Source organism: Panulirus ornatus, chromosome 57 (genome assembly GCF_036320965.1).
Source record: "Panulirus ornatus isolate Po-2019 chromosome 57, ASM3632096v1, whole genome shotgun sequence".
NCBI lineage: Eukaryota > Metazoa > Arthropoda > Malacostraca > Decapoda > Palinuridae > Panulirus > Panulirus ornatus.
In genome coordinates, this window is record NC_092280.1 from 18631345 (window position 1) to 18646372 (window position 15028).

At 44.6% G+C, this 15028-nt stretch overlaps 1 protein-coding gene across 1 annotated transcript in view; it reads left to right on the forward strand.

Moving 5' to 3' along the window:
* Positions 1-4208: 4208 nt before the first annotated feature.
* LOC139766187 (CD109 antigen-like) overlaps positions 4209-15028 on the forward strand; it is a 128777-nt gene continuing 117957 nt past the window's right edge. The window contains exon 1 of the mRNA XM_071694458.1: positions 4209-4259. Within this exon, the coding sequence (XP_071550559.1) occupies positions 4209-4259 (51 nt within the window). The remainder of the gene's footprint in view (positions 4260-15028) is intronic.

The window sequence follows — 15028 nt, forward strand, 5'->3', positions numbered from 1 at the left end:
CGCGGTCTCCCGCGTTTGCGCGGTAGCGCAAGGAAACAGACGAAAGAATTGGCCCAACCACCCCCATACACAGGTATATACATACGTCCACACACGCAAATATACATACCTACACCTGCTTTCCATGGTTTACCAGACGCTTCAAATGCCTTGTTATTCAATCACTGACAGCACGTCAACCCCCGGGTATACCTCATCGATTCCCTATTCACTCTATTCCTTGCCCTCCTTTCACCCTCCTGCATGTTATATATATATATATATATATATATATATATATATATATATATATATATATATATATATATATATATATATATATAAAGAACATTTTGCACAGACAATGAACATTGCTGTTCTCGCGAACAGAACTTCCGCGTTGAGGCAAACGGAGTATTTTTGTTCATGTTTTTGTTCTTTGTTATTCTTCTCATAATGGGTTATTGCGATTTTGTTGATGTTCCATTGTCGCCAAATATGCTAACATAGACTATTTATGACTGTGGTTATGTAATAGTAACTGTAATGGAATTCTTGTGTGTTTTTAGAAAATGCATTTTTTTTTTTCTTTTTCTACAACTTCTACATTGAGAAATGTTGACAAGATCTTATCATATTCCCATTCGAAGTGTTCTGTGAATTTCTGCGCCTCCCGTTCAAGACGTCTTCATAGAGTCTTATGTCGCTGAATGACTTGTCAGTCTTCCTAAAGATGAATTCTTATTCAAACATCCAAATGAAAGCGATTTTTCATAACTTTACGTCCACTCTGTATTTCGTATTATGTTTTTGGACAATGGGCATGAGTCCTTGCTAAACCAGCTCATGACTTGGGTGTGTCCATGAATGACGCTTGCCAGGTCCATGTTATAAGCGAGAACTGGTCGAGATATTGTCTTCAGAATAATGGAAGCGAGACGGGTCTTAGCTAGCTATTGTGGGAGACTTGTTCTCGTTGAACGTGCGTGACATGCGTGGGCAGAAGCATGAGGCGTGCCGTGCCCCTCGTCAACGCAGCCTAGCCCATGAGCCTCGCGGTCCAGCACAGCTGCCCGTCATACCCAGCGTCTCTTCACGTACGAGTGTAGAGTGTAGCGACTTGATAGATGATGGGTGCGGCTATATGAGACATCAGGTGGGTGTGGGGGAGTAGGGTCGCGACCAGAGACGTCGGGTGTAGTGTAGGGCGACTCCAGTGGGACGCGGGTGTAGTGTAGAGCGACCCCAGTGGGACGCGGGTGTAGTGTAGAGCGACCCCAGTGGGACGCGGGTGTAGTGTAGAGCGACCCCAGTGGGACGCGGGTGTGGCGGTGTATTGTGCCTGATCATCGTCCCCCACGGCGGACTGTGTACCACCGGAACCACCCAGCAGCAGCGGGGCGGCGACAGTGCACCATGATTTTGCATTAAATCTCGGAGCGGAGGCCTTCCGGTGTGTTGTTAACCTGTGCGTGAAACTCCTCTGCTCCCTCCGTTCGCCGCAGGCAGGCCCCTCCTCCTCCTCCTCCTCCTCCTCCTCCTCCTCGTCCTCTTCCTCCTCCTCGTCCTCGTCCTCGTCCTCCAAGGCTGTACATATTTAGGCATGATTTGCGAGGACGATTCCGATGACTGGAGGAATGGAAAGCATTCGCTTGCATCCGGGTGGCACTCGCTGCCTCTGTGGAACTGTGTCGTCTGTGGTCTGATGATTCTCAGATCCATCTGTTGCCGGGGAAACTCCACAGGCAACAATCTGCGGCTCAGGAATTTCACCCAAGACAGGTTTATGGTCGGTGAGGATATTGATGGCTCGATCGTGATGCGACGCGAACTAATGATGATAATGATGATGATGACGCGAACTAATGATGCTAATGATGATGATGATGATGATGCCCTTAGTAACATGTGGTGATTGTGGTACGGCCCCCAGCTGGTCACAACCGCTCCACAGCTTGGGAGGTGTGGACGCCCAAGGGTCACCAAAATGCCTCTCGCCGGGACATGACGGCTGCAGGAGGGCGGGAAAATGATATGCCTCTATCACTCGCTTGACCACTGCGATAATCACTCGCTTGACCACTACGATAATCACTCGCTTGACCACTACGATAATCACTCGCTTGACCACTGCGATAATCACTCGCTTGACCATTGCGATAATCACTCGCTTGACCACTACGATAATCACTCGCTTGACCACTACGATAATCACTCGCTTGACCACTACGATAATCACTCGCTTGACCACTACGATAATCACTCGCTTGACCACTGCGATAATCACTCGCTTGACCACTGCGATAATCACTCGCTTGACCACTACGATAATCACTCGCTTGACCACTACGATAATCACTCGCTTGACCACTGCGATAATCACTCGCTTGACCACTACGATAATCACTCGCTTGACCACTACGATAATCACTCGCCTGACCACTGCGATAATCACTCGCTTGACCACTGCGATAATCACTCGCTTGACCACTACGATAATCACTCGCCTGACCACTACGATAATCACTCGCTTGACCACTACGATAATCACTCGCTTGACCACTACGATAATCACTCGCTTGACCACTACGATAATCACTCGCTTGACCACTACGATAATCACTCGCTTGACCACTACGATAATCACTCGCCTGACCACTACGATAATCACTCGCCTGACCACTACGATAATCACTCGCTTGACCACTACGATAATCACTCGCTTGACCACTGCGACAATCACTCGCTTGACCACTACGATAATCACTCGCTTGACCACTACGATAAACAAATCCTGACGTGGTTGACACAGACTTCACAACATTTGATGCATGTGACCAAGTTCTCGTGACACAAAAAGTGCGAAAGATGAGAGTAATGGGGGGAAAAAAAGATAGGGATGGATATACAACTTTTTTAACGTAACAATGTGTGTCAGAGGAGGCACTCCTCCTGTCCCTCAGTCTTATGTCCCACACTGATGCAGGCGGGAGCCTTGTGTCATCCTCAACAGATGAGACAAGAATAAGTATGAAAGTTACTCCCGTCCACAGATGCTGCCAATAGGGCTAACAAGAGACATATTCTTCGACTGAACATTCTCGGAAATCACATCCGACCGTCACGCACGACAGGCATGGAAGACATTGTAAAATACCACCTTCGCGATCCAGAGGTGACATATATACACACAGTTGCATACCGCCTCACACATCCTAGGGGCACAAAGACTCTTCGACTCTCCCCCCCTTCGTCTTCAGTCATCGGACACCACTGGATGGAGAGCAGTGGTGTTTACCCTCCGGTGTCTCTCCTAACAGCTACGAGCTGAATCTTTTATCAAAGGGAGGGTTTTTTCCCCTCCCACTCCCCCGTAACTCAGGGAGGCCTAGCTTTGGTCAAGAGCTTGTGCCATGACAGGCACCTTCAACATGACCCCCCCCAAAAAAGAATAAAGAGAGGAAGCTCAGATGTGGAGAGTGAGGCGAGGCTATGATTACCCTCACAGAGTCTGGCATTAACCTCGTCCTGCCATGATCTTGTGGTGGTGGGAGACGTGGGGATGACACCCTGCCCAAAAGGTCACGCGTAAGCTGCCATTATTATGTGTCGTGTCAGTTCTTTTTTCTTTTTAAGCTCTCGAGAAAAAAAAGATATATAAATATAAGAAATCACAGGCTGAAAGTTGTGTTTCGTACCCATACGTGACTGGTGTTGATGGGCCATTGTCTTGTATAAAGCATCCATGATTAGGAGAGAGAGAGAGAGAGAGCAGTAGGCTGGTGTATGTCCCTGACACACCAGTTAATGCACCTTGTGTTCGTTGGATCTCTCTCTGCCACTGGTTCACGACACGAGACAAACGCACGTCGCTGTGCAAGGAGAATTGGCCGTGCTACGTCAGATGTAGTCGAATTAGTGAAGTATCAGGAGAACAAGGCCAGAACAGGAGAGATACGTGTTATGGCACTTGACCAAATTATATCCGGAAGCTAAATCAAAACTCGCTCCTCTTTGTATACCATTCAACATACCACTGGGGGGGGGGGGGGGGATATCCATTCTCGAATGGCGCTATTACGTACATTCTCATCTGTTGGCGATGTTCAGCAGCCACTGATAAAGTAATGCTATGTAATTTCTGGACGGGCTATTGTACTGCTAACAATAGCAGGTAGATTGTGGCTATTCATGTCAGACGTTGCTAATTCTAGGGTGGGACCGGGATCATGCCTGGGGAGCCGTCCATTACCAGGTCCCTCCAGTCTGTGGTGGACGAGGTAAACTACAGATGGGGTCCCTCCAGGTTGTGGTGGACGAGGTAGACTACAGATGGGGTCCCTCCGGTGTGTAGTGGACGAGGTAAACAACAGATGGGGTCCCTCCATTCTGTGGTGGACGAGGTAAACTACAGATGGGGTCCCTCCAGTGTGTGGTGGACGAGGTAAACTACAGATGGGGTCCCTCCAGTCTGTGGTGGACGAGGTAAACTATAGATGGAAGGGAACACCACAGGTGTACACTACCTTCAGCCGAGGTAGACCACAGTATGAGGGCATGACGAGAGTAGACTACCATCAGCCCAGCGTGTGATGGTGTCGGGTCATGAGTGATTGAGCAGATGACGACGGAGTCACCTTGATGAGACCAGAGTTGAAAATGGCAGCCGGGTTTACTGCGCACCATCCCGCCTGATCACCTCCCTCCCTCCCTCTGTCGCGTGCCACACCCTCATATGCCACGGTGTCATGTATATAAGCCAGGACACACGTCTGCTGACAGGGCACTTGACTCGCCCTGACACGCTTGCTGATGAGGGAGGCAATTCATCCTCTCACTCCTCTTCCTCCTGCTCCTCCTTCTCCTAACACTGACGCGCTCGCTGAGGAGGAGGGACTGCTGTGCGTGCTCCTCACCCGTGCTGTGAGGTAGGGGGTTCGTTCCGCGTTCCTGACGGTCCATCACTACGGGACGTCCGAGAATATAGGTGGCTCAAGGACGGCTGTATCGTCCCTCCCTCCTCTTCCGCGGACCACACACTTGAGGTGCTGTGTTCCACCGTAGGGTCGTGGAGTCAGTCGTCCCTCTGGTCTCGTCCCCACGACGCGAAACGTTGTCGAGAGGAGGGGAAAGGGTCGGGTCGTCGTTCGAGTCGTGTAGAAAAACGTTGGGTCGTCCAAGTGAAAGAGAAAAAAGGGTATTAACGAGGGGGCGTTGTCCAAATGGCCCTTAATGTTCAGGCTTGGGGGAAGAGGGACGGGGAGGGGTCGTCCAAGTGACTCAAAAGGGGACGGGGAGGGGTCGTCCTAGTGACTCAAAGGGGAGAGTGGAATGGTCGTCCAATTGACTCAAAACGTTCGCTAGTCGTCCCTGTGAGGACACTATGGAGTCTTGGCTTGTGACTAGAGGCAGGTAAAGGTATATAACCTCACAAGCGTTAGCATGAAATGGTATTTTGAGAAAGGTGACATCAACAGATGATGTCACCATATATATATATATATATATATATATATATATATATATATATATATATATATATATATATATATATATATATTCCTATGAGTCCACGGGGGAAATGAAACACGAAAAGTTCCCAAGTGCACTTTCGTGTAATAATCACATCATCAGGGGAGACACAAGAGAGGAATATAACAGTCAGTTGATATACATCGATATACATTTCATTTTCCCCGTGGACTCATAGGAATATCTTGATCACGCGCAAAATTGTGATCCTTTCCAACAATATATATATATATATATATATATATATATATATATATATATATATATATATATATATATATATATATATATAACACGATTTGTTATGTTAAACAGAGAGTACATCTATGTTGGTTATCCGTGAAATGACGAAACATGATACCACAGGGATAGGCGGTGTCATGAACACATGTTACCAGTGATACATGGTATGAGGGATACGTGTTATCAGTGATACATGGTGTGAGGGATACATGTTATCAGTGATACATGGTGTGAAGGATACATGTTATCAGTGATACATGGTATGAGGGATACATGTTATCAGTGATACATGGTATGAGGGACACATATTATCAGTGATACATGGTATGAGGGATGTATGTTACCAGTGATACATGGTATAAGGGATACATGTTATCAGTGTATGGATTAATAAGATTCTTCTCAGCATTGAGCCAAGCGTCTTCATCTACCTAGGCAGGTCTGGCTTTTTGAAATCACATTGGCAACCTCATCGTCTCGACACAAGCTCATTAGTCTCACATTCTTCCTTCGTATGTGGCTCGTCGTCTCATAATTGATTTCAGCATAAAAAAGATAAGAAAAGATTTGAGCATCAGTCATGCGTGTTGATGCAGCCTACGGCAAGGCTAGGCCTCCTTTGTGTGTGTGTGTGTGTGTGTGTGTGTGTGTTTTCGAGACGAGAATAATTTTGCTCAGCCTTGACCACAAGACTTAGTGCAAAGGGGAGAGAGAGAGAGAGAGAGAGAGAGAGAGAGAGAGAGAGAGAGAGAGAGAGAGAGAGAGAGAGAGAGAGAACTTGACAGTCTATCATCTTTACAGTTCCAGGTGGTTCATGGTTTGAGAGAGAGAGAGAGAGAGAGAGAGAGAGAGAGAGAGAGAGAGAGAGAGAGAGAGAGAGAGAGAGAGAGAGAGAGTGTATGACGTAGGACAACAAACCCTGGTGTTGTGATGTGTATTGAGACAGATGGGGTTTTGCCGGTAACGGCTGTGAGGCTCCTCCTGTTGTGTTGTGGCACTGACCTGACCCGACCTGACCTGACCCAGCATCCTCCTGTTCCCCGTAACCTGACCTGACTCGACCCAGCACCCTACTGTTCCCCGTAACCTGACCTGACCTGACTCGACCCAGCACCCTCCTGTTCCCCTGACCTGACCTGACCTGACCCAGCACCCTCCTGTTCCCCGTAACCTGACCTGACCCAGCATCCTCCTGTTCCCAGTAACCTGACCTGACCTGACCCAGCATCCTCCTGTTCCCCTGACCTGACCCAGCATCCTCCTGTTCCCCTGACCTGACCCAGCATCCTCCTGTTCCCCTGACCTGACCCAGCATCCTCCAGCTCCCCTGACCTGACCTGACCTAGCACCCTCCAGTTCCCCTGACTTGACCTGACCCAGCATCATCCAGTTCCCCTAACCTGACCTGACCTAGCACCCTCTTATTCCCGTGACCTAACCTGACCTAGCGCCATCCTTCGTCCCCTGACCTAACCCAGCACCCTCCTGGTCCCCTGACCTGACCCGACCTTACCCAGCACCCTCCTAGTCCCCTGACCTAATCCAGCACCCTCCTGGTCCCCTGACCTGACCAGACCTAATCCATCACCCACTTAGTCCCTTGACCTGACCCAGCACCCTCCTGTTCCCCTGACCTGACCCGACCTAACCGATCACCCTCCTAGTCCCCTGACCTGACCCGACCTAACCCATCACCCTCCTAGTCCCCTGACCTGACCCAGCACCCTCCTGATCCCCTGACCTGACCCGACCTAACCGATTACCCTCCTAGTCCCCTGACATGACCCGACCTAACCCATCATCCACTTAGTAGTCCCCTGACCTGACCCAGCACCCTCCTGGTCCCCTGACCTGACCAGACCTAACCGATCACCCTCCTAGTCCCCTGACCTGGCCCGACCTAACCCAGCACCCTCCTAGTCCCCTGACCTGACCCAGCACCCTCCTGATCCCCTGACCTGACCCGACCTAACCGATCACCCTCCTAGTCCCCTGACCTAACCCAGCACCCTCCTAGCCCCCTGACCTGACCCGACCTAACCCAGCACCCTTCTAGTCCCATGACCTGACCCAGCACCCTCCTGGTCCCCTGACCTGACCCGACCTGACCCAGCACCCTCCTGCCCCCGTGACCCACTACCTCACCAACTACTTAGGCCGACCTGACTGTGGCACTGATCCATTTCCCTGTGTAAGACGGGTCCCCCAAAGGTCACAATATCACTATACGTGTGGCGGAGTGACGCTCACCAGATCACTGGACGAGAAAGCGAAAGTCAGAAACTGTGTCACAAGACAAGGCAAGTGAGGACCAGTAACTGTGGTTGATATAGAAGTTCGAAGCCGAACCTAGCAGAGAGAAGATGAATGGCTAGGCTCGTCGTGGGACGGTGATGCCAGGGGAGAGAGAGAGAGAGAGAGAGAGAGGTCTCGTCTCGTGCTTGTTACGGTCGCCAAAAAAAAAATTATTTTTGGGGTTGAGAAATCAGCATGATGTAAAATGATTGAAGAGGAAAAAATTAGATGTTTTTGATAGAAGAGGTAATGCTCTGATGAATGAAGAGGTAGTGCTCTGATGAATGAAGAGGTAATTCTCTGATGAATGAAGAGGTAGTGCTATGATGAATGAAGAGGTAATGCTATGATGAATGAAGAGGTCTGTATGAGGTGGGGTTTGGTCATGACGTGTGTTTACATAATGAATTGACTTTATATGTATGTATATTGGAAAAGGTTACAATTGAGCACGTGATCTACTAAATTCCTTCTAATCCACGGGAAAATGAAACGCCATACGTTCCCAAGTGCACTTTCGTGGAATGATCACATCATCAGGGGAGATACAAGACAGAAATATATCAGTTATTTGATATACAAGGAAGAGACGTAGCTAGGACGCCATTTGGTAAACAAGTGACTACCAGAATGGAGGTCGGGTGCGCTGAAGTTTGGCAACTTGAGTATCTTAGAATTTATTTTGTGGACAAAAAAATGGAAACTGTTTACAACAATAAAGCTCTCCAATTTGTATAGACCTTCACTAATATGAATGTTGCAATTCTTTGTGTATTTAGTGATAGAGGATTCAATTATATTTCTCGTGGTACAGGAGTTAGAGTTGATAACTGAGATAGCATTACTTCATTAGATACAATTATCATAATTTTTAGCATGATTAAACAAGGCATTTGATTCTTGTCTTCTCCTTGTATTCATGTTACTTAAACAGAAAGTTCCTTACCAGTCTACCCAACATAAAACATATCACAGTCTTTACATGGCACTCTATAAACACAGCCTGTATAACTTTCTGGTGCGTGCCTGATTAAATGTTCTAAGAGGTTTCATCTCTGTTCACAAAAGTTGCGGTTGATGACGTCTTAGAATATTTAGCTGATGTCTTGGATATTATTCACTTGCCTGTTTTAAAGTCTGTTTTTATTGAATTGATGAAATTATGTATAAATGACTTGTGTATTGCAATTTAATGGCGAATATTATGCTCAAAAATTTGGGATGGCAATGGGTAACCCTCTTTCACTTGCATTAAGTAATCTTAACATAGCACTCTTTGAAATAGAGTTACTAAAGGATATCTTGCCCTCTAATGCAATTTGGTTTAGATATTTAGATGATATTCTTTTGTTTGGCCAACAAATGAAAATCAACAAACATTTCTCACTTTACTTATCCATTTATTACCTTCCATCATCTTTACCGTAGAAATTGAGCATAATGGTGTTATGATTTTTAGATTGCATTATCCATAGGTATGGAAACATGTTTTAAGTTTAGCAGATACAGAAAAACCTTCCAATGTTTGCTCATATCCATTATTACTCAGCTTAACATGACAGTTAAATCATTATCATACCAGTCTGTGTTCCTTAGAGCACTACGTATATGCATTCCAGAGTTTATTGATGATGCATTTTTTAATCATGTTAAGAATTATGATCATCTTATTGACTGGAGTAATGCCTTCTCAGTTATGAACTAACTCCGTTACCACGAGAAATTATCATCGAATCTTCGATTAGTAAATACACAAAGAATTGTAACATTCATATACGTGAAGGTATATACAAATTAGATAGCTTTATTGTTAAGATATTCAAACTCCCTTTTTTTTTTTCGTCCGCATCATAAATCTCATGATACGCATGTTGCCAGACTTGAACGCACCCGACCTCTCTATTCGGGTAGTGGTTGTTTACCAAATGGCGTCCTAGCTACGTCTCTTCCGTGTATATCAACTGACTGTGATATTTCTGTCTTGTATCTCCCCTGATGATGTGATCATCACGTGAAAGTGCACTTGGGAACTTCCCGTGTTTCCTTTCCCCATGGATTTAGAAGGAAACACGATAAGTTACCAAGTGCATCTATCCTGAGCACTACGGTACGACGTTTGGGCAGTGATCAGACAAAGATGGTCATTTCTGTCACGTTCCTTGAGCGCGAAACGTCTCCCGTGCCACCGTTACTGTGACGGACCAGACCAGACGGTCCTGTGACGCAGCTCAGCTTTTGCACCACCGGGGAGCAACTGATGATGGTTTGAGTGACTCATATTAATCATTATTCGAAATCCTAACAATGGTGTGTCGTTAGACTGTGATTCAGGCTTGATATATAAAGTATTACGAATTGTCTAATGTCTTCTTAGTGTATTGGGTAACTCAAAAGTTTAAGGCCTCAAACCACAGCGTATTTTGATGAATGACGATTGTACGTTGTCAAAGTGGACGGGTGTACGTTTGAATGTTGGAAGCAGTCGACATATGGTATATAAGAAATTCGGGACAATGTAAGAGACTTTCTGAGGAACTTTAGACATGATGAGAGATTTTTATGAGAAAGTTTGGACAATATGAGAGGTTTTGTGAGAGATTTGGGACAAAGTAAGACTATGAGAAATCTGGGACACAGAGTTTGATAGATTTCATGAGAAAGTTTGGACAAAATAGATTTCACCAGAAATTGTGGACAGAATAATAGATTTAACGAGAACCTTGGACAAAATATGACACTGAGACATTTGGAACATAATGTACGACTTTACGACTTAACGAACGAGTTTAGGGAAATTTGGAGGACATTAAAAAAAGAACTTGAGGGATGTGGGATTTAAAAAAAGCGATTTTATGGATAATTTGACACATATGCGTTGCATATCGTATTAGACGAATAGCTGTTAGTGCTGATAATGATGTGATTAGGTTAAACACCGGTAGAGGACCAGATTATCGTACCCACTTTCAGTAGAACCTAAGTCACCAGTTGACTCGAGTCAGGTGACGCCCGCTCTTGGCAACGAGTGTTGACGTCAACACTTGAGTTGAAGCGACGCTGTGCGCAGCAGTGGACCGAGCGTCACGGGAGACCGACCGTCCAGGGTAAGCCAGTGTGCGCGTATTTCGATACCATAATGATGATTGATCAATCTTGCCCCATGAACAAAAAGTAGACTGTCTTTGTGGTTAACTTATACTGTGTATTTTTTTGTTCTCTTCCTCTGTTCATAAGTCAGACTCGTACGTCTGGCTGTTCGCCTGGTGTAAATTCACCACTGGAGTTGATTGATTTGGCTGGATAATAAGGTTAGCGAAGTGATTAGTTTTTTGTGTGTCCCCCTCCCTCCCTCTGTGTTTGGGGGGTGTGTTGTAGAGAATGTCATAATTGCTTGCTCTGGGAAGTAGTTGGTGTAGACGAGGTCTTCCAGACTTTCTCTCGCTCTGTAGGCGTCTGCCTTGAGATACCCCCACCGCAGACCAACAATGAAATTCACACGTAAAAGTCGATTACTTTTTGTAGAGTCAGCCCTCAAGACGTTCCTGGAGAAATGATGTCAGGCGATCTCTTTGGCTGATTGATCGAACAACGTTTCGCTTTTTTTTTTTTTTTGAGGTGGTAGTTTTAGCAGTCCAGTGATCATGCAGGTGTTGGATGTCTTGTATTATTATTATTATAGAATTGTTAAGGTCTTCTGTTACTTGCTAATCTGTGTATGTTAATGTTTTACCCGAGAAGAGTGCCAGAATATGATCGTGTTTTGGATGGGGGTTCATGGACATTGTAGAAATACAGCGATCATGTTATCTACAGCTATATATATATATATATATATATATATATATATATATATATATATATATATATATATATATAGTCATTATCGGAAGCCTAGTTCAAACATATAGAGGTAATATGGCCCATAGCTATATAGCCATTACAGAAAGCTTAATTGTATGATAGTTTCAGAAATGCCGCAGTACTACGGTCTACTGCTATAACTCGTGTCATAGAAAGCGTAAACATATATACAGAAATACAACAGTAATACGGCAGAATTGCTCTATCTACTATAGGAAGCGTAGGAAGGTTCGAAGAAACAGCAGTCAGTAATACCTTTACAGCCGTTACCATTTAGGAAGCCTGATTGAAAACCTAGTCAGAATTGGCAACCCCTTTATATTCTTTTTTCATTGTCTTCATCTTTCATTTGTTCCTGTTTCCCTTCGTTTGGTCGTCTAAGGTTGTCATTTTATTTTTCATAGGAAGGTAGACAGATTTTTTTCTTAATTTATCTGGTAAGATTCATGTGATTATCCATAACTCTATCCAAGGACGTATTTTTGCATATTTATAATCACGTATCTCCTCACAGTGTTGCATCCATACGTAAGTCTCTCAGGACTCAAATGATATCTATCTACACTCAAGGATACTCTCATACAACATGAACAACACGTACATGCCATGGAAACATCAAATCTTAACTCGATCGTCAACAGAACCATTTGTTTATCTTCTTTCTATATTAAGTGTACACACACACACACACACACACACACACACACACACACACACACACACACTATGTGTGTTCAGGGAAGGAACAGACACATTCAGTGTTCTGCTATTATAATTTTCTGGAACTCGAAGGAAGATGAGTCGGTGCTAAGGAAGGAAAGAAGGGGGAGAATGTGTCCATTTTTTTCAGAAAGGGGGGATAGGGAAAGTGCGCTAAAGTACTGGTCGGTATCACTGAAAAAATCACTCAAACTAGATTATTGGAAGAGTAAAATAACTGATTGATTCCAAAGAAAAATGAGCTGAGTTGAGGCATTCCATGAGTTCAGAGGGCCATGTACATTCTCTCAAGACACGTAAACATCAAACATACCGCTGGCTTATATTGGAGTTGTGTCGTCATAGAAGAAATCAGACGCGAAAGAGTTTTAGCGCAGAAAGAGGGCAAAGCAGATAAGGCTGTCGAGCAATAATGATAAAAAACAAATGTCTGCTTTATGATTTTGTAGGCGCAGGTTACATCAGTCATAGCCTGTTCTACAACGCATACATAGGGTTGGCTCTTACCACCAGTTATACTGGGCCTCACATGCCATACATCAACAGAGAAGGAGACACATTGCCCTGTTAACACTGAAACGCTTCCTTCCATGTTGGGAGGAGTTTGGTCTCTTCTTTTTATAATGTCGCCCGGGTGGAGACTGATGAAAGCCCGGATGGTTGCGAAATTCGTTGTATGAGCTCACCTCCCAACCACCTTCACTGTTGATGACTAAATAAGCTGAGGTCGTCGAGATGGGCTAAGCTTACAGCCTGCTGTTCCTCGGTCTCCAGGAATCGTCTTGGTCCCTCCCTCGCTGGTGAGCTATATATGTCTCTCTTCTACGTCGTCTCTCTTTTTTTTTCTCTTTTTTTCCAAGTACGGCGACAGGAGGTGAGTGCTGTATTCAAGGTGGAGACGCGCCACTCAATTACATGCAATGAGGAGGATTTCTGTGGGGTTGAATTTAAATGGCCTACTACCCTCCGAAGATCAGAATTTTTTTTTATGTCTATTCATTACTTCTTTTGTGCGATGTTGCCTTAGCTTTAGGTCATCTGAGATTGTTACACCCTAAATTTCTTTTCACATTTACGTTAAGTAGCTCGGCCAAGTTCAGGCCGTAATTTCCTATTCGATTTTTGCTGTCGAGCTGTAAGTTTTGGCGTGTTTTATCCGAATTCGTATACCACACGGCAGCCAAATGTACCGAAGTATATAAGCGCGCTTGTAGATCGAGACGTTCATTGTCAGTTGTAGAGTTGGAAAATAGTTTTGTGTCGTTTACAAATTTTGATATATTACAACCTAGCATTATTGTTGATACTGATGTATGTGTGTGTGTGTGTGTATATATATATATATATATATATATATATATATATATATATATATATATATATATATATATTTTACTTTTTATTTTGCTTTGTCGCTGTCTCCCGCGTTTGCGAGGTAGCGCAAGGAAACAGACGAAAGAAATGGCCCAACCCACCCCCATACACATGTATATACATACACGTCCACACACGCAAATATACATACCTATACATCTCAATGTATACATATATATACACACACAGACATATATACACATGTACATAATTCATACTGTCTGCCTTTATTCATTCTCATCGCCACCTCGCCACACGTGAAATAACAACCCCCTCCCCCGCATGTGCGCGAGGTAGCGCTAGGAAAAGACAACAAAGGCCACATTCGTTCACATTCAGTCTCTAGCTGTCATGTAATAATGCACCGAAGCCACAGCTCCCTTTCCACATCCAGGCCCCACAAAACTTTCCATGATTTACCCCAGACGCTTCACACGCCCTGGTTCAATCCATTGACAGCTCGTCGACCCCGGTATACCACATCGTTCCAATTATATTATTATTATCATTATTATTAGTATTATTATTATTGTTATTATTATTAGAATACTTAATCGCCGTCTACCGCGTTAGGGAGGTAGCGCAAAAAAAACAAAGGTGTATATATATATATATATATATATATATATATATATATATATATATATATATATATATTATTTTTCATACATATTCTCCATTTCCCGCGCCAGCGAGGTAGCGCTAAGAACAGAGGACAGCGTTAGAGGGAGTATCCTCACTTGGCCCCCTTCTCTATTTCTTCTTTTGGAAAATCAAAACGGGAGAGGAGGATTTCCAGCCCTTTTCCAGCTCCCTCCCCTTTTAGTCGCCTTCTCCGACACGCAGGGAAAACGTGGGAAGTATTCTTTCTCCCCTATCCCCAGGGATAATATATATATATATATATATATATATATATATATATATATATATATATATATATATATTAGATCCCAGGACAGATTCTTCAGAGCATACAACGTCTCAAACCTAACTAGTGTGAGGGCTTATGTGTGACTTACGT